The 21,954-nt window shown below is 52.0% G+C and overlaps 1 protein-coding gene across 1 annotated transcript in view; it reads left to right on the top strand.

Annotated features, from left to right (window-relative positions):
• LOC140717863 (autophagy-related protein 2 homolog A-like) overlaps positions 1–19,823 on the top strand; it is a 319,916-nt gene extending 300,093 nt beyond the window's left edge. Inside the window, 6 exon segments of the mRNA XM_073031584.1 lie at positions 3,611–3,680; positions 4,316–4,398; positions 14,254–14,375; positions 15,610–15,764; positions 17,346–17,498; positions 19,160–19,823. Coding sequence (XP_072887685.1) covers positions 3,611–3,680; positions 4,316–4,398; positions 14,254–14,375; positions 15,610–15,764; positions 17,346–17,498; positions 19,160–19,396 — 820 coding nt within the window. The 3' untranslated portion in view covers positions 19,397–19,823.
• The last annotated feature ends 2,131 nt before the right edge of the window (positions 19,824–21,954 follow it).

Genomic DNA, 21,954 nt, shown 5'->3' with positions numbered 1-21,954 from the left:
AGCTACAAAGACCTGCACAAAACCACATAGTTACAACAGTGCAAACAATAGCATAATTGATAAAAAAACAGACCATGGGCACAGTAAAAATAGTCCAAAGATGTTAAAGGACTGTAAGTTCAAAAGAAATCACCACACAGTTTCCACAAAGCCCCAGGGTCCCGACAGACTCGCCATCCCACGCAGGCGGCAGAAGGGAATACCCCCCATGGACTTCCGCGGCGCCGCCCGACTCAGCCTCGCAGACGCAGCCACAATGAAAGCGACCTGACTGCCGCCATCTTGGAAATGTACCTGCCTCTACCACCTCCCCTGACAGGACATTCAATACACCACTCTTCTCTGTGACATCCCTCCCCCGCACTTTGCTCTATTCACCTTCTCTCATTTTAACCATTTCCATAAGACCTAAAGACATTGGAGCAGACTTAAGCCATTCAGCCCATTTAGTCACGGCTGATCCATCTCCCCCTCAGCCCCACTCTCCTGCCTTTTCCAATTAATCAAGAACCTGTCTCCCTCCACCCAAAATACACCCAATGACTTGGCCTCCACAGCTGTCTGTGCAGCAAGTTCCACAGATTTATCACCAACCGGCAAACGAAATTCCTTCTCATCTCCGTTCAAAATGGACATCCCTCTATTCTGAGGCTGTGCCCTCTTGTCCTAGACTCCCCCACAACAGGAAACATCCTCTCCACATCCACTCTATCTGTGTCCTCTGGACCTAGACTCCCCCACTATAGGAAACATCCTCTCCACAGCCACTCTATATCTGTGTCCTCTGGTCCTAGACTCCCTGACTATAGGAAACATCCTCTCCACATCCACTCTGTGTCCCCTGGTCCTAGACTCCCCCTTTATAGGAAACATCCTCTCCACATCCACTCTATATCTGTGTCCTCTGGTCCTAAACTCCCCCTCCCAATACTTCTTGTCATCTTGTATGCCTCTAACAAGTCACCTCTCATCCTCCCTTGCTCAAATGCCCCAGTTCACTCTTGCTGTCCTGAGAAGACATGCTCTCTAATCCAGGCAGCATGCTGGTAAATCTCCTCCGCACCCTCTCTAATTCAGGGAGCATCCTGGTGAATCTCCTCTGCACCCTCTCTAATCCAGGCAGCATCCTGGCGAATCTCCTCTATACCCTCTCTAATCCAGGCAGCATCCTGGTGAATCTCCTCTGCACCCTCTGTAATCCAGGCAGCATCCTGGCGAATCTCCTCTGCACCCTCTCTAATCCAGACAGCATCCTGGTGAATCTCCTCTGCACCCTCTCTAATCCAGGCAGCATCCTGGTAAATCTCCTCTGCACCCTCTCTAATCCAGGCAGCATCCTGGTGAATCTCCTCTGCACCCTCTCTAATCCAGGCAGCATCCTGGTGAATCTCCTCTGCACCCTCTCTAATCCAGGCAGCATCCTGGTGAATCTCCTCTGCACCCACTCTAATCCAGGCAGCATCCCGGTGAATCTCCTCTGCACCCTCTCTAATCCAGGCAGCATCCTGGTGAATCTCCTCTGCACCCTCTCTAATCCAGGCAGCATCCTGGTGAATCTCCTCTGTACCCTCTCTAATACAGGCAGCATCCAGGTAAATCTCCTGTGCACCCTCTCTAATCCAGGCAGCATCCTGGTGAATCTCCTCTGCACCCTCTTTAATCCAGGCAGCATCCTGGAGAATCTCCTCTGCACCCTCTCTAATCCAGACATCATCCTGGTGAATCTCCTCTGCACCCTTCCTGTAAGAGCTGACATGAAATGGGCACAGTGTGGTCTAAACAGGGTTTTATTGATGTGGAGAGGATCTGTATCTCCTTGGTTCCTTTGGATCGGAGGCTGATTGTGTAAACAAGTTGAGTCACAGTAATGATCGTCAACTAGTTGTCCATTCTTTGTCTCCGCCCTGGTGCAGTTGGTCTCTGAACAGGCGCAAAGAGGCTTGAATGTAGTTTAAATTGGTTTACCCATTCACCTCTGTACAGACACAGGAATGGAAGGACCAAGGCAACACGGTCAGAACTTGCATGAAGGGCCGAAGGGCTGTGCTCTCCTGCTCTGTAAATGACCATCCCCGAATCTTCTAACTACAGTGCTGTGCTAAAGTCTAGGCACATATACATAGCCAGGGTCCCTGAGACATTTGCACAGCAGTGTTGTAATTTTATTCTGTACTGCTGTCGCAAAAAAAAACAAATTTCATGATGATATATCAAGTGATGATAAACCTGATTCTGATATTTGTCTGTATTGTGGGCTGAGAGTGGGAAGGGGGCAGGGAGAGGGGAATCATGGTTGGGAAAAGGTGAAGGGAGAGGGGAGGGAGCGGGAAGCACCAGAGAGACATTCTGTAATGATCAATAAACCGATTGTTTGGAATCAAATGACCCTGCCTGGTGTCTCAGGGCTGGGTGTGCCTGTACTCCAGCACCCCCCCTGCACTCCTCTATCGCCTGACCCACACCCCTCCCGCGGTGATGTAAATTTTTATATTTATGTACGTGTGTGTGATTAAGGCTTTTGAACAGCGCTGTATGTCCCCTCGCTTGAGTCTCTCCCACTTGGGATGGCATCTCAGTGTGTAACCTGAAGCCACGTAGAGAAAGTGAGTAAATCAGACCCTGAATTTTAAAATTTATCGTGTCCCCTAGACCTTCTATATCAACACAGAATATAAAGGGCGTTTACATACCAGGATCTAGCTCGAGAGAAGGACACGCCTCCAAAAGTAATGTTTGTTTAGAGAAACACTGTTCAACTGGCATGAACGCCCAGCTCACACCATCACAAACAGTAAGGTCACCCCTGACTCTTCTGACCGTCAGAGTGTAGAACATTGCCTCCCGGTCAGTACGGACACGGTGGGACATCCTGAGCTGTCCCGTTCGATCTCCCGGTCAGTACGGACACGGTGGGTCACCCTGTGCCATCCCGTTCAATCTCCCGGTCAGTACGGACACGGTGGGTCACCCTGTGCCGTCTCGTTTGATCTCACGGTCAGTACGGACACGGTGGGTCACCCTGTGCCGTCCCGTTCGATCTCACGGTCAGTACGGACACGGTGGGTCACCCTGTGCCGTCCCGTTCGATCTCACGGTCAGTACGGACACGGTGGGTCACCCTGTGCCGTCCCGTTCGATCTCACGGTCAGTACGGACACGGTGGGTCACCCTGAGCTGTCCCGTTCGATCTCATGTTCAGTACGGACACAGTGGGTCACCCTGAGCTGTCCCGTTCGATCTCACGGTCAGTACGGACACGGTGGGTCACCCTGTGCTGTCCCGTTCGATCTGCCGGTCAGAACGGACACGGTGGGTCACCCTGAGCTGTCCCGTTCGATCTCACGGTCAGTACAGACACGGTGGGTCACCCTGTGCTGTCCCGTTCGATCTCACGGTCAGTACGGACACGGTGGGTCACCCTGTGCTGTCCCGTTCGTAGTTCTATGCAGTACAGGCTCCTGGGATTCACTATCTGTAGGCCCCTCGATCTCCCCTGTGAGCCGGGGTGTGGAGAGTGGGTGATAATGCAATGAGCTTCACTGACCGTGCGTTGGCCTTTGAGAGAAGAGCAATGTGGGTGTGAGTTATAACGCCGTCTCTCTGTTCACAGGGAATTCCGATTTATCTCAGAGGTCCCCATCTGGCTGGACTATCACGGAAAGCACGTAACCATGGATCAAGTGAGTGATGCTGTCATTAGCTGACAGAGAGACCTCATTCAATACTCTTCCCCCTCTCTTTCTCTCCCTCTCCCTCCCCCTCTCCTTCCCCCTCCCCCTCTCCCCCTCCCTCTTCCCCTCTCCCTCTTCCCCTCCCTCTCCCACTTTTCCTTCTCCCTTCCCCCTCCCCTCTCCCTCTTCCCCTCCCCTGTTCCTCTCCCCTCTCCCCTTCCCCCTCTCCTCTTCCCTCTCCCCATCTCCCCTTCCCCTCTCACCCTCTCCCCCTCCCTGTACCCCTTTCTTCCTCCCTCTACCCTATGCCCCTCACACCCTCCCCCTCTCCCCACTCTCAGAATCATTTTCATGAAGCTCCTTTGAACTTCTCTAGTTTCAGCACAACATGGCCTCCACAGCCACCTGTGACATTGAATTCCGTAAATTCTCCATCATGGTGGGCCGAAGGTTTCTCTATGGGCCTATGTAGTCGTTTCTAGTGCACTTTTCAATTAGACACTGTCGACTGTTACTGTCTGTTCATCGTGAATTTCTGCCCACTCTTGAAGTGAGGGAGCTGCCCCCGTGGCCGTGACCTGAGTGGTGGTGTTCAGGGTGCATTTCCATCCGACGAGCCTCAGCCTTGTTTCTGTCCCCCGTAGGGCACGTTCGCTGGAATACTGATAGGGCTCGCCCAGCTGAACTGCTCGGAGCTGAAGCTGAAGAGACTGTGCTGCAGACATGGGTGAGTGTCGTGGAACAGCAGGAGGGCGTGCAGTCCATCAGAACCTTGCAGGGGATCAGAATTAGGCCATTTCATCACGGACCAACCCCTCTCCCCCATCCCGTCCGGCGGACCGACCCCCCCCCTTCCCGTCCGGCACTGACCCCCCCCCTTCCCGTCCGGCACTGACCCCCCCCTTCCCGTCCGGCACTGACCCCCCCCTTCCCGTCCGGCACTGACCCCCCCCCTTCCCGTCTGGCGCACCGACCCCCCCCCTTCCCGTCCGGCACTGACCCCCCCCCCCTTCCCGTCTGGCGCACTGACCCCCCCCTTCCCGTCCGGCGGACCGACCCCCCCCTTCCCGTCCGGCACTGACCCCCCCCCTTCCCGTCCGGCGGACCGACCCCCCCCCCCCTTCCCGTCCGGCGGACCGACCCCCCCCCCTTCCCGTCCGGCACTGACCCCCCCCCTTCCCGTCTGGCGGACCGACACCCCCCCCTTCCCTTCCGGCACTGACCCCCCCCTTCCCGTCTGGCGCACTGACCCCCCCCCCTTCCCGTCCGGCGGACCGACCCCCCCCTTCCCGTCCAGCACTGACCCCCCCCTTCCTGTCTGGCGGACCGACACCCCCCCCCCTTCCCTTCCGGCGCACCGACACCCCCCCCTTCCCGTCCGGCGGACCGACACCCCCCCCTTCCCATCCGGCACTGACCCCCCCCTTCCCTTCCGGCGCACCGACACCCCCCCCCTTCCCTTCCGGCGCACCGACACCCCCCCCCCTTCCCGTCCGGCACTGACCCCCCCCTTCCCTTCCGGCGCACCGACACCCCCCCCTTCCCTTCCGGCGCACCGACACCCCCCCCTTCCCTTCCGGCGCACCGACACCCCCCTTCCCGTCCGGCGGACCGACCCCCCTTCCCGTCCGGCGCACCGACACCCCCCCCCCCTTCCCGTCCGGCACTGACCCCCCCCTTCCCTTCCGGCGCACCGACACCCCCCCCTTCCCTTCCGGCGCACCGACACCCCCCCCTTCCCTTCCGGCGCACCGACACCCCCCCCTTCCCGTCCGGCGGACCGACACCCCCCCCTTCCCGTCCGGCGGACCGACCCCCCCCTTCCCGTCCGGCACTGACCCCCCCCCCTTCCCATCTGGTGGACCGACACCCCCCCCCCTTCCCGTCCGGCGCACCGACACCCCCCCCCTTCCCGTCCGGCGGACCGACCCCCCCCTTCCCGTCCAGCACTGACCCCCCCCCCCTTCCCATCTGGTGGACCGACACCCCCCCCCTTCCCGTCCGGCGGACCGACCCCCCCCTTCCCGTCCGGCGGACCGATTCCCCCCCTTCCCGTCCGGCGGACTGATTTCCCCCCCCCATCCCATCCCATGCTCTCTCACATTATTCCAATAACTTGTTAAACTCGATGTGATTCCCCAGGCTCCGATCTTTCTGTCTCGGGTGATTTGACCTTTGGCTTGCTGGGACGTGCTGCTCCCGTGTCATCTGGCGCGTTTTAGAAGGGTTGCCTTTCTGCTGATTGCAGTCAGCCATCTTGTCACAGGGACATTTATTTGCATAAGACACAGGAGCAGAACTAGGCCATTCAGCCCATCAAGTCTGCTGAGCCAGTCCATCGTGGCTGATTTATTATCCCTCTCCACCCAGTTCTCCAGTCCTCTCTCTGTAATCAAGGTCCTCTCCAGCTCCGCTTTAACTCTACCTGAGTCTTTGTACAGCACAGAGACATTGTAATGGCCACGAGCCGGTCCCCTTTGGCCACGTTTGGTCTCATTGTACCCTGTCTGAGAGCCTTTCAGCTGCAGCCACTTCCTCTGCAGCCAGCAGTCAGCTCGGGCCGCTGTACGTCCTCCCCGTGGAATGTGTGGGTTTCCCCAGGTGTCCAGGGTTCCTCCCACAGTCCAGGGACGGACCGGGCAGGTTAATCGGTCAGGATCGGCTTTAATATCACCGGCACATGTAGTGAAATTTGTTGTTACGTGGCAGCACTAGAATGCAATGCAGAATAAAAACTGTAAATTACTGTCAGTATATGGATATTTTTTAAATTAATTAAGTAGTGCAAAAGGAAAGAACTATTGAGGTGCCCATGGGTTCATTGTCCATTCAGAAATCCAATGGCTGAGGGGAAGAAGCTGTTTGTGAATCACTGAGTGTGTGTCTTCCGGCTCCTGGTAGCAGTGAGAAGGGGGCATGTCCCCGGAGATGGGGGTCCTTCCTGAGCTTTCACTGAGTGTGTGCCTTCCGGCTCCTGGTAGCCGTGAGATGGGGGCATGTCCCTGGAGATGGGGGTCCTTTCTGAGGTTTTGCTTCTTGCTGATGTCCTGGATGCTGGGGAGGCCGGTGCCCATGATGGAGCTGACTGAGTTGATGGGTCAGTGTAAATTTCCCCAGTATTAGGTTAGAGTTCATCGGTTTTGTCAAGGGTTGGGGGGCTGGAGGCCTACCCCACACTGTACAGCAAAATAAATATATTGAGTACTGAATATAGAGCTAGGTTGCCTCGCGGCTCCGATTAAATCTCTGTCCTGTCACCTCAGAACAACTGTCTACATTGATCCTCCCGCGGCTTCACCCCTCATTTTCCTTTGCTCCGGTGAATGAAGTCCTATCCTTTTATCACAGGGATGGCTGACGCACCTCAGCTCCTCTTCCGTCCAGCCTCGAGAGGCCGTAGGTGGAGCAGTGGTTCTCTCTTTCTGCTTTACCAGCTGGGATCTGCCAGCTAGTCTAATCCTGCCACCTTCCCACACGGACATGTCTGTCCAAGGCCGCCTCCACTGCGGAATAACGGAGCAGGGCCTTATCCTTGGTGCTGGTAGTGCCAACCGATTGGCAGGAACACTGATTTTTCCAGTACCCATCACCCACCCCACCCTCTCCATCTGCCGATCACCTCACACCACTTCCCTTCAAAGTAAATTTATTATCAAAGGTACATGTATGTCGGTACATACAACCGTGAGATTCATTTTCTTGCGAGCACACTCAGTAAATCCAAGAACCGGAACAGAATCAATGAAATACCGTGCCGACTTGGGTGTTCAACTAGACTGCAAAGACAAAGAGAAATAAATAATAATAAATAAGCAATAGATGAGTTGAAGAGTCCTTGAAAGTGAGTCCACGGGTCGTGGGAACATTTCAATGTTGGGGCAAGTGAAGTTATCCTTCTGGTTCAAGAGCTTGATGAGGAGTAATAACTGTTCCTGAACCTGGTGGTGTGGGACCTGAGGCTCCTGTACCTCCTTCCCGAAGGAATCAGTTCAGAGTTGAGGTTATCCTCACTGGTTCAGGAGCCTGATGGTTGAGGGGTAATAACTGTTCCTGAACCTGGTGGTGTGGGTCCTGAGGCTCCTGTACCTCCTTCCCGATGGAATCAGTTCAGAGTTGAGGTTATCCTCACTGGTTCAGGAGCCTGATGGTTGAGGGGTAATAACTGTTCCTGAACCTGGTGGTGTGGGACCTGAGGCTGCTGTATCTCATTCCCGATGGAATCAGTTCAGAGTTGAGGTTATCCTCACTGGTTCAGGAGCCTGATGGTTGAGGGGTAATAACTGTTCCTGAACCTGGTGGTGTGGGTCCTGAGGCTCCTGTACCTCCTTCCCGATGGAATCAGTTCAGAGTTGAGGTTATCCTCACTGGTTCAGGAGCCTGATGGTTGAGGGGTAATAACTGTTCCTGAACCTGGTGGTGTGGGTCCTGAGGCTCCTGTACCTCCTTCCCGATGGACTCAGTGAGAAGAGAAGAGAGTGTCCTGGGTGGTGGGGTCCCTGATGATGGATGCTGCTTTCCTGCAGACCTGCTCAGTGGTTGGGAGGCTTTACCCAGAATGGACTGGGCTGTGTCCACTACTTCTTCACCTCCTTCCCTTTATTCCATGGTCCAGTGCCCTCTGCCATGAGGTTCCATCTTCGTGATGTCTTTCCCATTCTCCTCCCTCCTTCGTCTGCCTAGCCCCCTCCCTGATTACCTGATCCAGCCGTCTCTGGCAAGCTCTTACACCAGCAGTCTCCCCTCTTGCCAATCCAAATAAAGGGTCTCGACATGAATTGTGGACTGTCCATTTCCCTCCATGGATGCTGCGGGATCCACTGGTGTTCCTCCAGCATCTTTGGGTGTTGTATCACCCTGTACCTAAGCTGATCCCACCAGCTAAGACCATCTGTGTTTATGGTTGATCTACACTGCCTCAACTCCTGTGCTCTGCCAGTTCCCCATCACACTCGATCCTCGCTCTGGCTGACAAATGTATCCTTCGCTATAAAGTATCTAAGTAGGTTAAATCTATTTAATGATTTGGACGCCACCATTCCCAGTGACAGAGAATTCCAAAGATCCGCCACTCAGAGAAGGCCTGTAATCCTCTGGAATGGACGTCACAGGTAGATACGGTCATAAGGAAAGCTTTTGGAACATTGGTCTTCATAAATCAAAGTATTCAGTACAGGAGATGAGTGTTGTGTTGAAGTTATATAAGACATTGGTGAGGCCTAATTTGGGGTCACCTACCTACAGGAGAGATGTGTAAACAAGATTTAGAAACATAGAAAACCTACAGCACAATACTGGCCCTTCTACCCACAAAGTAGTGCCGAACATGTCCCAACCTTAGAAATTACTAGGCTTACCCATAGCCCTCTATTCTTCTAAGCTCCATATAGCTATCCAAAAGTCTCTTAAAAGACCCTATCGTTTGCGCCTCCACCACTGTTGCCGGCAGCCCATTCCACACACTCACCACACTCTGAGTAAAAAACTTACCCCTTACATCTCCTCTGTACCTATTCCCCAGCACCTTAAACCTGTGGCAACCATTTCAGCCCTGGGGAAAAGCCTCTGACTATCCACACGATCAATGCCTCTCACCATCTTATACACCTCTATTAGGTCACCTCTCATCCTCCATCACTCCAAGGAGAAAAGGCCGAGTTCACTCAACCTATTTTCATAAGGCATGCTCCCCAATCCAGGCAACATCCTTGTAAATCTCCTCTGCACCCTTTCTATGGCTTCCACATCCTTCCTGTAGTGGGGCGACCAGAACTGAGCACAGTACTCCAAGTGGGGTCTGACCAGGGTCCTATATAGCTGCAACATTACCTCTCGGCTCCTAAATTCAATTTCACAATTAATGAAGGCCTATACACTGTACGCCTTCTTAACCACAGAGTCAACCTACACAGCTGCTTTGAGTGTCTAATGGACTTAGACCCCAAGATCCCTCTGAGGCTCCACACTACCGAGAGTCTTATCATTAATACTATATTCTGCCATCATATTTGACCTGCCAAAATTAACCACCACACTTAACCATAGAACCATCTTATCTGGGTTGAACTCCATCTGTCACTTCTCAGCCCAGTTTTGCATCCTATCAATGTCCCGCTGTAACCTCTGACAACCCTCCACACTATCCACAACACCTCCAACCTCTGTGTCATCAGCAAACTTACTAACCCATCCCTCCACTTTCTCGTCCAAGTCAATTATAAAAATCACGAAGAGTAAGGGTCCCAGAACAGATCCCTGAGGCACTCCACTGGTGATCGACCTCCATGCAGAATATAACCTGTCTACAACCACTCTTTGCCTTCTGTGAGCAAGCCAGTTCTGGGTCCACAAAGCAATGTCCCCTTGGATCTCGTGCCTCCTTACTTTCTCAATAAGCCTTGCATGGGGTACCTTATCAAATGTTTTGCTGAAATCCATATACACTACATCTACTGCTCTTCCTTCATCAATGTGTGTTGTCACATCCTCAAAAAATTCAATCAGGCTCGTAAGACACGACCTGCCCTTTACAAAGCCATGCTGACTATTCCTAATTATATTTTACCTCGCCAAATGTCCATAACTCCTGCCTCTCAGGATCTTCTCCATCAGCTTACCGGGGTTGAAAGAGTACAGAAGGATGTTGCTGGGACGAGGACCTGAGTTGTAGGGAAAGGTTGAATAGGTTCGGACTTTATTCCCTAGAAGGTAAAAGATTGAGTGGAAATTTGATAGAGGTATACAAAATTCTGAGGTGTATAGATTGGGTAAATGCAAGCAGGCTTTTTCTACCGAGACTGGGTGGGACTACAACCAGAGGTCATGGGTTAAGGGTGAAAGGTGAAATGTTGAAGGGGAACATGAGGGGGGAGCTTCTTCACTCAGAGGGCGGTGAGAGTGTGGAACGAGCTGCCAGCACATGGTGGGTGCAAGCTCGGTTTCAGTGTTTAAGAGAAGTTTGGACAGGTACAGGGATGGGGGGGCTGTGTTCCTGGTGTTTGCCTAACCTCTCCAGAAACACATACCACCTGACATCCTGCTGAACCTCATCTGCGCCCTCTGCAAAGCCTCTATATCCGTCCTGCATCAGGGCGAACACAGCTGTTCACAACACTGCCTAGTGCTGACGCCCAGAAGAGAGCCGAGCGTGGGCCGTGCTTTACATCGGAGCCTTTGTCTCTTGTCTGCCCCCGGAAAGCAAACACATAAAAGTAACGACAATGCGAGAAATGTTTCTCCTCTGCCGTGTGACTAGACCAAAGGGCAGCATTGTTATGTTGCTGTTCCAGACACAATGTGACGATTGTACACACGCTGTCCTAACATGCTAACGGCAGCAGAAAGTCCCCTCCCAGCAAAGAGCCCCTCTCATTTCGAGCATGACACCATCAGGTAGTCTGTGCCACATTAAAGGAGACCAAATTTCCTTCCCATCTTGAGAGAGATGCTCAGCATTTTCTCATTTCCACCTTGACAACTCCCATTCAATCACCTCCACTGCCCCTTTGAGATCACTGCGTCAAAGAATGCCTCTTCTCTGCTCGAGTCCTTTGATAGAACATCACAGTATTGTACGGTCGTACCAACCGTGTAGACCATAAGTCAGCCCCATATTCCCCTAAATCAGGGTTTCCCAACCTGGCGTCCACGGTCCATGGCATTAAAAGACTGGGAACCCCTGCCCTAAGCCTTTCCAATTTCCTTTCCATAAACCTGTCCAGGTATATTCTGTGTTGTAATTCTACCCGCTTCTACCACCTCCCCGGGCAGCTGGTTGCATATGGTCGCCCTCTGTGTGGGGAAAAACTTGCCCCTCACATCCCCTTTGAATGGTGCCCATCTCACTGTAAACCTACACCGAAGCAACACACACACAATGCTGGAGGAACTCAGCAGGCCAGGCAGCGTCTATGGAAAAGAGTACAGTCGACGTTTCAGGCCGAGACCCTTCAGCAGTTCATCCCTAATCAAAGTTCAAAGTAAATTTGTTATCAAAGTATCTAAAGCCCTGAGATTCATTTTGTTATAGCCAGACTCAGTAAATCCAATCATAGGATCACTGAAAGACCCAACACAACTTGAGTGTCCAACCGGACTGCAAACTGTCCAAATGCAAAAGAATAACTAAATAAGCATCAAGTATCGAGAACATGAGATGAAGAGTCCTTGAAAGTAAGCCTAGTGGTTGTGGGAACATTTCAGTGATGGAGCGAGTGAAGTTGAGTGAGGTTATCCTCACTTGTTCAGGAGCCTGATGGTTGAGGGGTAATAACTGTTCCTGAACCTGGTGGTGTGGGACCTGAGGCTCCTGTAACTCCTTCCCGATGGAATCAGTTCAGAGTTGAGGTTATCCTCACTGGTTCAGGAGCCTGATGGTTGAGGGGTAATAACTGTTCCTGAACCTGGTGGTGTGGGTCCTGAGGCTCTTGTACCTCCTTCCCGATGGAATCAGTTCAGAGTTGAGGTTATCCTCACTGGTTCAGGAGCCTGATGGTTGAGGGGTAATAACTGTTCCTGAACCTGGTGGTGTGGGACCTGAGGCTCCAGTACCTCCTTCCCGATGGAATCAGTTCAGAGTTGAGGTTATCCTCACTGGTTCAAGAGCCTGATGGTATACCTGGTGGTATGGGTCCCTGATGATAGATGCTGCTTTCCTCTGCCTGAAACATCAGCTGTTTATTCATTTCCATGGATGCCTGCTGACCTGCTGAGTCTCTCCAGCATTTTGTGTGGGTTGCTCTGAATTTCCATCATCTGAAGAATCTCCAGTGTTTAGAATACAGTAAGTTGCAAAAGTCTTAGGCACATGTATACAGCCAGAGTGCCTAAGACTTTTGCACAGTACTGTAGTAGTTTTATGTATCATACTGTTCTGCTGTCTCAAAAAAAAAACAAATTTCATGACGTGCATGATGATAAACCTGATTCTGATCTGGGTCTCTATTGTGGACTGAGAGTGGGAAGGGGGCAGGGAGAGGGGAGGGAGCGGGAAGCACTAGAGAGACATTCTGTAATGATCAGTAAACCGATTGTTTGGAATCAAATGACCCTGCCTGGTGTCTCAGGGCTGGGTGTGTCTGTACCCACCCCCGACACTCCTTCTCTGCCCCCTGTCCCACACCCCTCCCACGGCGCTCCACCGTCACCATCCCAACATCCTTTGCTCCCGCCAGACTCACAAACACTCCCTCTGCTCCACGTTGGTAAACACAGGACTGTGCAAAAGTCCCAGGCACCCTGGCTGTATGTGTGCCTGAGGACATTGCACAGTCCTGTCTGCTTGTTCAGAATCATTCTTCCTTGGTTGTTTCTGACTCTCCCATTCACCTCACGGGGGATCACTAGAAGATTTATTATACCCCTGTCCAACATCTTAGAGAGTTGTGGATTGGAAATGGCATTGGGTATTAGTAGGAGTTCTAGCCAGCAGTCCAGACACTGTCAGCCCAGCACAGGGGATCCAAGTCAAAATCTTTACGTGAAACAGACCAGAATTGACAGTGGTCCAGTGCCGAGCATAACCACAGGACATAACCAGAACCGACAACACGACACCAACACTTTAAAGGACAACAGTGCAAACAGCCATGAGTTATCAACGATTAGCAGAACTGTCACGTGCAAATGTCAATAATCAAATGTAAATAAAAGTGAACATACAGTACTGTGCAGAAGTCTTAGGCACACGTAAAAAAACTCTAAAGCGAAGATACTTCCAAAAATAATGTAATGAAAAGTTTGTAAATCTCAAAAAAGTACTATAAAGAGCAGTAAACAATAAAAAATCAAATCAATATTTGGTGTGACCATCTTTGCCTTTCAAACTGCATCAGTTCTCAGGTGCACTGTCATGCAGTTTTATAAGAAAATCGGCTGGTAGGTTGTTCCAAGCATCTTGGAGAACTTGCCACACTTTGGCCTTCTCACTTGTTTCTGCCTCTCCAGGTAATCCCAGACAGTCTCGATGATGTTGAGATGGGGGTTCTGTGGAAAACACACCATCTGAAACCATATAAAAAATCTAGAGTGCCTAAGACTTTTGCACAGTACTGATGTCCTGGGGTTTTCATGCATTACCCTCTCTAGAGTTTACAGAGAATGGTGCAAAAAGCAAAAAAACCATCCAGTGAGGGGCAGTTCTGTGGGTAAAAACGCCTCGTTAATGAGAGAGGTCAGAGGAGAATGGCTAGACTGGTTCAAACTGGCAGTAACTCCGTTACCCACACGTTACAACGGTGGTGTGCAGAAGAGCATCTCTGAACACACAACACGTTGAACCCTGAAGTGGATGGGCTACAGCAGCAGGTCCACAAATGTACAGTCAGTGTGCACTAAAGTCTTGTGTCTCCCTTACTGAATATTAACGCTGCTTCTATCCGGAGACTGTGCTGTAGTCTGGATCAAGAGTTCTGCTTTGCATGGTTCTTAGAGACTCTTTAAAACTAGGTTCTGGTTCTAAATCTCACCCGACCTACCACCCGGTGATGTCTATATCCCTTAGTTCTCAATCCCAGCCTGTCTCCCACTCGGTGATGTCGATGCTCCTTGTCTATATGATAACTGTCTGTGTTGGTCTGTCTCTCAGGCTGCTGGGGGTAGACAAGGTGATCAACTACGCGCTGACCGAGTGGCTGATTGACATCCGGAAGAACCAGTTGCCGGGAATTCTCGGAGGCGTGGGGCCCATGCACTCAGTGGTACAACTGTGTAAGTTAACGATGCCGAGCAGGATGGTTCAATCATGACGTCCAACGAGAGTCCGGTTTTTTTCTCGCCCCAGGTTTATCATCACTGACGTACGGTGTTGGGAGAAATGTATAGACCCTAAGACCATAGGCGCAGCTAACCCAATGGGCTAAGTGGCCTATTTCTGCCCCTATGTCTTACGAATTGAGGGGAACTAGGCCATTTGGTCCATCTAGTCTGTTCTGCCATTGGTGGGACATGGAAAGTAGGTTTTAACTCAGAGAGTGGTGGAGTTGCCGAGGGTGGTGGTAGGGGTATAAAGTCTCAGATAGGGGGCATGTGGCATTGGCAGAGTAGTTGAGTTACTGGACCAGTAATTGGAGCAATCCAATTAAATCCCTCCCTGCCTTTCACAAAGAGCAAGTTAGAATACGGGGCCTGAATGCAGATGTTTCGAGGGGGAACAAGGCAAAACTGGATCAAATTATGGGCAGGCATGGTAGCCGAGCACTGAGTGTAACTGCCCTGAGTGGGTTTCCTCCAGGTGCTCACTCCCACTGTAAACTGCCCCTTCAGTGTATGGGGGAAGCTTAGAATCTGGAAACGTGGCAAAATAAAGTGGGGTGGCTGTGATGGTCGGCATGGACTCGATGGGCCAAAGGGCCTACGCTGTGGCTCTGTAAAGCCAGCTGCTTTGCGGTTCGGTTTCTTGTCAGTCGTTGTGTGTTGCCTTTCATTGATTCAGTTCTATTTCTTTGTTCTCCTGTGAATGCCCACGTGCAAATGAACCTCAGGGTAGAATATGGTGGCATATACGTACCTTGATAATACATTTGTGGCAGGGTGGGGATACATCTCTACCAAAGGAGGTGTAAGGGGCTCCTTCCCTCCGCTGGCCTGCAGGTCACCCTTGGGCAAGGTGTAGCTCCTGCTTAGCCCCCGATCAGGGTGAGGTGAAGCCGTGGGAGCAGGTGGTAGACGGTCGTACGAGCAGCCGGTGCAGATCACAAGCCCTGGTTATGTGACCGCTGACGCCAGGCAGACAATCTCTGACGAGTATTGATAACGGCTGGGGTCACCCGTCTTGTAAAGACGCGGCCCAGAAGGCGGCAATGGCAAACCAGTTCTGTAGAAAAACTCAGCAAGAGCGATCGTGGAAAGACCCTGATCACCCATGTCATCAGGACACGGCTCAGAATGATGATGATAAATTTACTTTGAACTTTGCATCAGTAACCAGTCTCTCCTCCCACAGTTCACGGGCTCCGGGACCTCTTCTGGCTACCGATTGAACAGTACCGGAAGGATGGGCGGATCATCCGGGGGCTCCAGCGGGGTGCGGCCTCCTTCGGAACCTCCACCGCCTCCGCAGCCTTGGAGCTCAGTAACCGGCTGGTGCAAGCTATCCAGGTCAGGCTGTCCGTGACTCTGCTCATTCAGGCCTCTGCCAAACTCTTCCTGCATGTTTACAGCTAGCACAGTCCTGTACTCGTCAGCGTGGAGCGGAGAGCCAGTTCGTGAATCTGGCGGGAGCAAAGGATGTTGGGAATGGTGAGGGTGGAGCGCCGTGGGAGGGGTGTGGGACAGGGGGCAGAGAAGGAGTGACAGGGTCAGGTACAGGCACACCCAGCCCTGAGACACCAGGCAAGGTCATTTGATTCCAAACAATTGGTTTATTGGTCATTACAAAATGTCTCTCTGGTACTTCCCGCTCCCTTCCCCCTCCCTCCCCCTTTTCCCAACCATCATTCCCCTCTCCCTGCCCCCTTCCCACTCTCAGTCCACAATAGAGACCCAGATCAGAATCAGGTTTATCATCGCTCACACGTCAGGGAATTTGTTGTTTTTGCGGCAGCATACAGTGCGATACATAAAATTTCTACATAAGCACATAAAAGACTTTTGCACAGTCTGGTATGTTATAGAACATAGATCAGTACAACAGATTAGAGATCTGTCAGCCCAGACCTATAATTACCAACTCTACAATTAATCTAACACCTCCCTCTATGCAGTCCATATGCACCATTTCCCTTCATCCACGTGCCTCTCTAAGAGTGTCTTAAACAGTGAAATTTTGAGGGTCGTGAGAGAGGGTTATTTCAGTAACAGCGGCAAGTCCAGTGCAATTAGCAGGAAGACCAGCTTTCAATAGGGAGGTGGGAACACTTAACACAAGAGATTCTGCAGATGCTGGAAGTATAAAGCAACACACAAAATGCTGGAGGAACTCAGCAGGTTAGGCAGCATCTATGGTAATGAATACACAGTCGACGTTTCGAGCCAAGACCCTTCATCGGGATGAAAATGTAGGGAGGAGGGGAAGGAGAACAGCTAGAAGGTGATGTGTGAAGCCAGGTGAGTGGGGAAGGTAAAGGACTGGAGAGGGGAGGAGAGTGGACCGTGGGTGAAAGGGAAGGGGGAGGGCACTGGGAGGTGACAGGCAGGTGAGTGGGGAAGGTAAAGGACTGGAGAGGGGAGGGGAGTGGACCGTGGGTGAAAGGGAAGGAGGAGGGCACTGGGAGGTGACAGGCAGGTGAGAAGAGGTAAGAGGCCAGAATGGGGAATAGGAGAAGGAAGGGGAGGGAAATTTTTTAGCACAAGGAGAAATCGATGTTCACGTCATCAGGTTGAAGGCTTCTCCACCCTAAGGGAGGCCTAATCTTGGCACAAGTTGAGGCCATGGGGTGACATGTTGGAACGGGAATGGGAATCAGGAAACATTGACATCTGTGGCAAGGGGGGAGTGGGGTGGGACTATCGGGGGCATCAAGACAGGGAGGGAGTGTAAGGATGGTGCCATTGTAAAGTGTAAATTGTGTGAAGTTATCGGTGTATGAGGTGCAGAGCTCTGATACTCGGTTTATTGACATGGCCCATGCCAGCCCAAAGACTGAGCCAGCTTCAGCCTCAGTTACTCCCCTCCACGCTGATGAGGACAGTTACAGCTTCCGCACTACACGCGTCCTCACACTGTGCCTCTCAACGCAGGCTACCGCGGAGACCGTGTACGACATCTTGTCTCCGACGCCTCCGGTGACCAAGGCAATCATGGACCAGAAGTATCTGAAGAGGTACAGGAGAATACAACAGCCAGCGGACCTCCGAGAGGGAGTTGCCAAAGCTTACGACACCGTCCGAGAGGTAGGCTGCAGGGGCTGGGGGGGTTGTGTCTCTGTGGTCACGTTCCTCGCTACCTCCTGTACCTAAAAATAGTGGCCACTGAGTGGGTGTACGTTCATGGTCTTCTCCTGCTGTGGCCCATCCACTTCAAATTTCAACGTGTTGTGTGTTCTGAGATGCTCTTCTCCACACCACCGTTGTAACGTGTGGGTATCTGAGTGACTGTCACCTTCCTGTCTGATCTCCCTCAACCTCCACTTGTGTCTGATCTCCCTCAACCTGCTCTTCTGTATAGTAACTACCTGAACCTCGATCTAATTGGCCAATTATGTGGCAGCAACTCAATGCATAAAAGCACGCAGACGTCGTCAAGAGCTTCGGTTGTTGTTCAGATCAAACATCAGAATGGGGAAGAAATGGGATCTGAGTGACTTTGACCCTGGAATGATTGTTGGTGCCAGACGGGGTGGTTTGAGTATCTCAGAAACTGCTGATCTCCTGGGGTATTCACACACAACAGTCTCTAGGCTTTATAGAAAATGGGGCAAAAATTAAAAAAAACATTCAGTGAGTGGCAGCCTTGTTAACGAGAGAGGTCAGGGGAGAATGGCCAGACTGGTTCACGCTGACAGGAAGTTAACGAGAGAGGTCAGGGGAGAATGGCCAGACCGGTTCACGCTGACAGGAAGTTAACGAGAGAGGTCAGAGGAGAATGGCCAGACTGGGTCACGCTGACAGGAAGTTAACGAGAGAGGTCGGGGAGAATGGCCAGACTGGGTCACGCTGACAGTCACTCAGATACCCACACGTTACAACGGTGGTGTGCAGAAGAGCATCTCTGAACACACAACACGTCGAACCCTGAAGTGGAGGGGCCACAGCAGCAGAGACCCCTCCGGGTTCCACTCCTCTACCCACTGAGTGCATGCACAGGACTGTGCAAAAGTCTTAGGCACTTTATTGGTAGGGTGCCTGAGACTATTACACATTACTGTATATTGGTTAACGTAGGAAGGTGGTTGGGAAACAATTGAGAGTAGCTGGCTTTGTTGTATTCAGTGTTATCTGGTAACTGGAAAGCCATATACTGTACAGTTGATTAGTTCCTTATGTGCCACGTCGTTGTGACATCATCATCATGTGCCAGGTCCTTGCGATGTGGGCGATCACGGTCTTTCCATCCATGATTGTTCTGGGCAAATCTTTCTACAGAAGTGGTTTGCCACAGCCACCTTCCGGGCAGTGTCTTTACAAGAGGGGTGACCCCAGCCATTATCAATACCTTCAGTGATTGTCTGCCGGGTGCCAGTGATCGACACCGGCTGCTCTTCCGACCATCCACCACCTGCTCCCACGGCTTCACGTCACCCTGATCGGGGGCTAAGCAGGAGCTACACCTCGCCCGAGGGTGACCTGCAGGCCAGCGGAGGGAAGGAGCCCCTCACACCTCCACACCCTCATCCCGCATACTATATGTATGTTACGTGGCCCAGAATTTTGCATGGTACTGTATGTCGATTGATAATTTTACTTTGTCTTTGATAAACGAGCAGGTGTTGGGGGACCAAATGGCCTCATCTTGCTCCTGCTTTCTTAGAGGAAGGCAAAGGCCTTGAGAAGGCAGCAAAGAACCAGGCCACTGGCCATTCGCAGCATCTTCTCATCCCCTGCTCTCTTTCCAGGGTGTCATCGACACAGCGCAGACCATCTGTGACGTGGCCACCAGGGGACACGAGCAGAAGGGCATCACAGGAGCCGTGGGAGGAGTCCTGAGGCAGATCCCGCCCACCGTGGTCAAGCCGCTCATCGTGGCCTCGGAGGCCACCTCCAATCTCCTGGGGGGCATGCGTAACCAAATCAAGCCGGACGCCCGCAAGGAAGAGAGCCTGAAGTGGCGCACGGACGAGGCTCATGAGTAGCCTGCTAACTCTGCCGGCCCTTCTGTCTGTCCTCCCGTTTTCTAAAACACAGAGTCAACCTTGTCAGCTAAACAGAAAAAGTGCCATTAGCTTCTGCGTTCCGTCAGCAGCAAAGGTGGACGCAGAGATAGACGCTGTACGCGCGGAGTAATTCATCGCCGGGTCGTGCGCGATGATGTCGGGAGAGCAGGAGTGGTTTTCCCCACCCCCCGGCACGCCACGGGCCCTGCAAGTGTACAGACCCGTGTTTCCCTTCCCCTCCCAGGTGTGTGTGTGTGTATGTGCGTGTGAATGTGTACGAGCGTTCGGCGGGAGTGTTATACGGGGGAAGAGATGAAGAATTGGGGGAATTTTCACCACAGCTCCTGTGCTTGGCATAATAGGGGTGGGTACAAAATAAATTCATAAAATCTATAAATTAATCAAAGGTCATTGTAATTTCAGAGAATTATTTTGTGTCAATCTCCTGTTTCTGGGTGTTGGGGAGCAGAGCACTTTCCCAATGAATGTACGTGTTCCCGCAGGGAATTTGGGAATGAATGGTCTTTACGGCCGCTGACCGTGAGATCTCCCTGCCCTGCCCTGAGCAGTCGAGCTGAGGTTTCAGGTCAAGACTCCACTTCAAGTTCTCTTTCAGATTGCCGGTCGCACTGGATTTCAGTCTGCAGTCTCCCGTCTCCTTCCCTATTATCAACCCTGGAGCCAGTACCACCTGTATTGCTTAGTGTGTCTCCCGATCAAAATTCAAAGGAAATTTATTATCAAGCTACATAATGTCACCACTTACAACCCCGAGATTCATTTTCCTGTGGATGTACTCAGTAAGTAATAACCAGAATAGAATCATTGAAAGAACACACATGCCTGGCCATTCAGCCAGTGTGCGAAGCAAAACGAACTGCAAATACAAAATGAAAGAATTAATAGCAAATATGCAATGGATACTGAGCAATGAGATGAAGAGTCTTTGAAAGTGGGTTTAGTGAAGGGGCAAGTGGTTCAGGAGCCTGATGGTTGAGGGTAATAACTGTTCCTGAACCTGGTGGTGTGGGACCTGAGGCTCCTGTACCTCCTTCCCGATGGAATCAGTGAGAAGAGAGCATGTCCTGGGTGGTGGGGTTCCCTGATGGTGGATGCTGCTTTCCTGTGACGGTGTATCGTGTAGACGTGCCCAGGGGTGGGGAGGGCTTTACCCGTGATGGACTGGGCTGTATCCACTACTTTTTGTAGGATTTTACCGTTCAAAGGCATCGGTGTTTCCGTACCAGGCCATCAATATAGTGTCCACTGCATGTCTACAGAAGTCTGTCAAAGCCGTGGAGGTTCTGCCGTGCTGCCTTCGTAGTTTCACTTGGATGAAATGATAACACCAAGGAATTTGATCCTCTGATGTGGACCCCAGGATTCCTTCTTCTAAAATCAGCTGCTTGGTGTTTTCTCTCAGAGTGAGAGGTTGTTGTTGTGGCGTCACTCAGCCAGAGTTTGTCTCATTTGGCCCAAGACAGTGGTGTTGTCAGCAAACTGGACTGGTGCTGATCTGCCACACAGTCATAAGTGTAGGGGACTAATCACGCAGCCTTGCTTGTGCTGATGGAGATCAGGGAGACATAGAAAAGCTACAGCACAATACAGGCCCTTCGGCCCACAAAGTTGTGCCAGACATGTCCCTACCTTGGAAATTACTAGGCTATAGAAACATCGAAATAGACATCCAGAACTTGAAGTTACTGGCTGTTTCCCTGTTGGTATCCAGTCCCCGAGTACCGTGGATAGAGACTTCCCGGGCTGGGAGTGATCTTGTCTAGAACACCTGCTCCAGGGTTTGGTCTTGTACATGTGATCTAGAAGAAAAGGGCGTGGAAGATCCGGTCTTGAGACCAGGCAGAGCTCCCGCACCATCTCACCGTGCCTCCCGTGCCCCCTCTCTCTCTCTCTCTCTCTCTCTCTCTCTCTCTCTCTCTCTCTCTCTCTCTCCACTTGCCTCTCTCAGAGAGGGTAATCGCCTGTGGGACCTGTTGGACCTGTCTCTCGGTTCCCCTGTGATCGTCTTAACCCCCCCACTTAACACTGGGACGTTGGACCTGTCTCTCGGTTCCCCCGTGATCGTCTTAACCCCCCACTTAACACTGGGACGTTGGACCTGTCTCTCGGTTCCCCCGTGATCGTCTTAACCCCCCCACTTAACACTGGGACGTTGAACCTGTCTCTCGGTTCCCCCGTGATCGTCTTAACCCCCCACTTAACACTGGGACGTTGGACCTGTCTCTCGGTTCCCCCGTGATCGTCTTAACCCCCCCACTTAACACTGGGACGTTGGACCTGTCTCTCGGTTCCCCCGTGATCGTCTTAACCCCCCCACTTAACACTGGGACGTTGGACCTGTCTCTCGGTTCCCCCGTGATCGTCTTGACCCCCCACTTAACACTGGGACGTTGGACCTGTCTCTCGGTTCCCCCGTGATCGTCTTAACCCCCCACTTAACACTGGGACGTTGGACCTGTCTCTCGGTTCCCCCGTGATCGTCTTAACCCCCCACTTAACACTGGGACGTTGGACCT

Source organism: Hemitrygon akajei, chromosome 28, assembly GCF_048418815.1.
Source record: "Hemitrygon akajei chromosome 28, sHemAka1.3, whole genome shotgun sequence".
Taxonomy (NCBI): Eukaryota; Metazoa; Chordata; class Chondrichthyes; order Myliobatiformes; family Dasyatidae; genus Hemitrygon; species Hemitrygon akajei.
The sequence above is the reverse complement of the archived record's forward strand: the minus strand, read 5'-3'. Positions and strand labels throughout refer to the sequence as shown.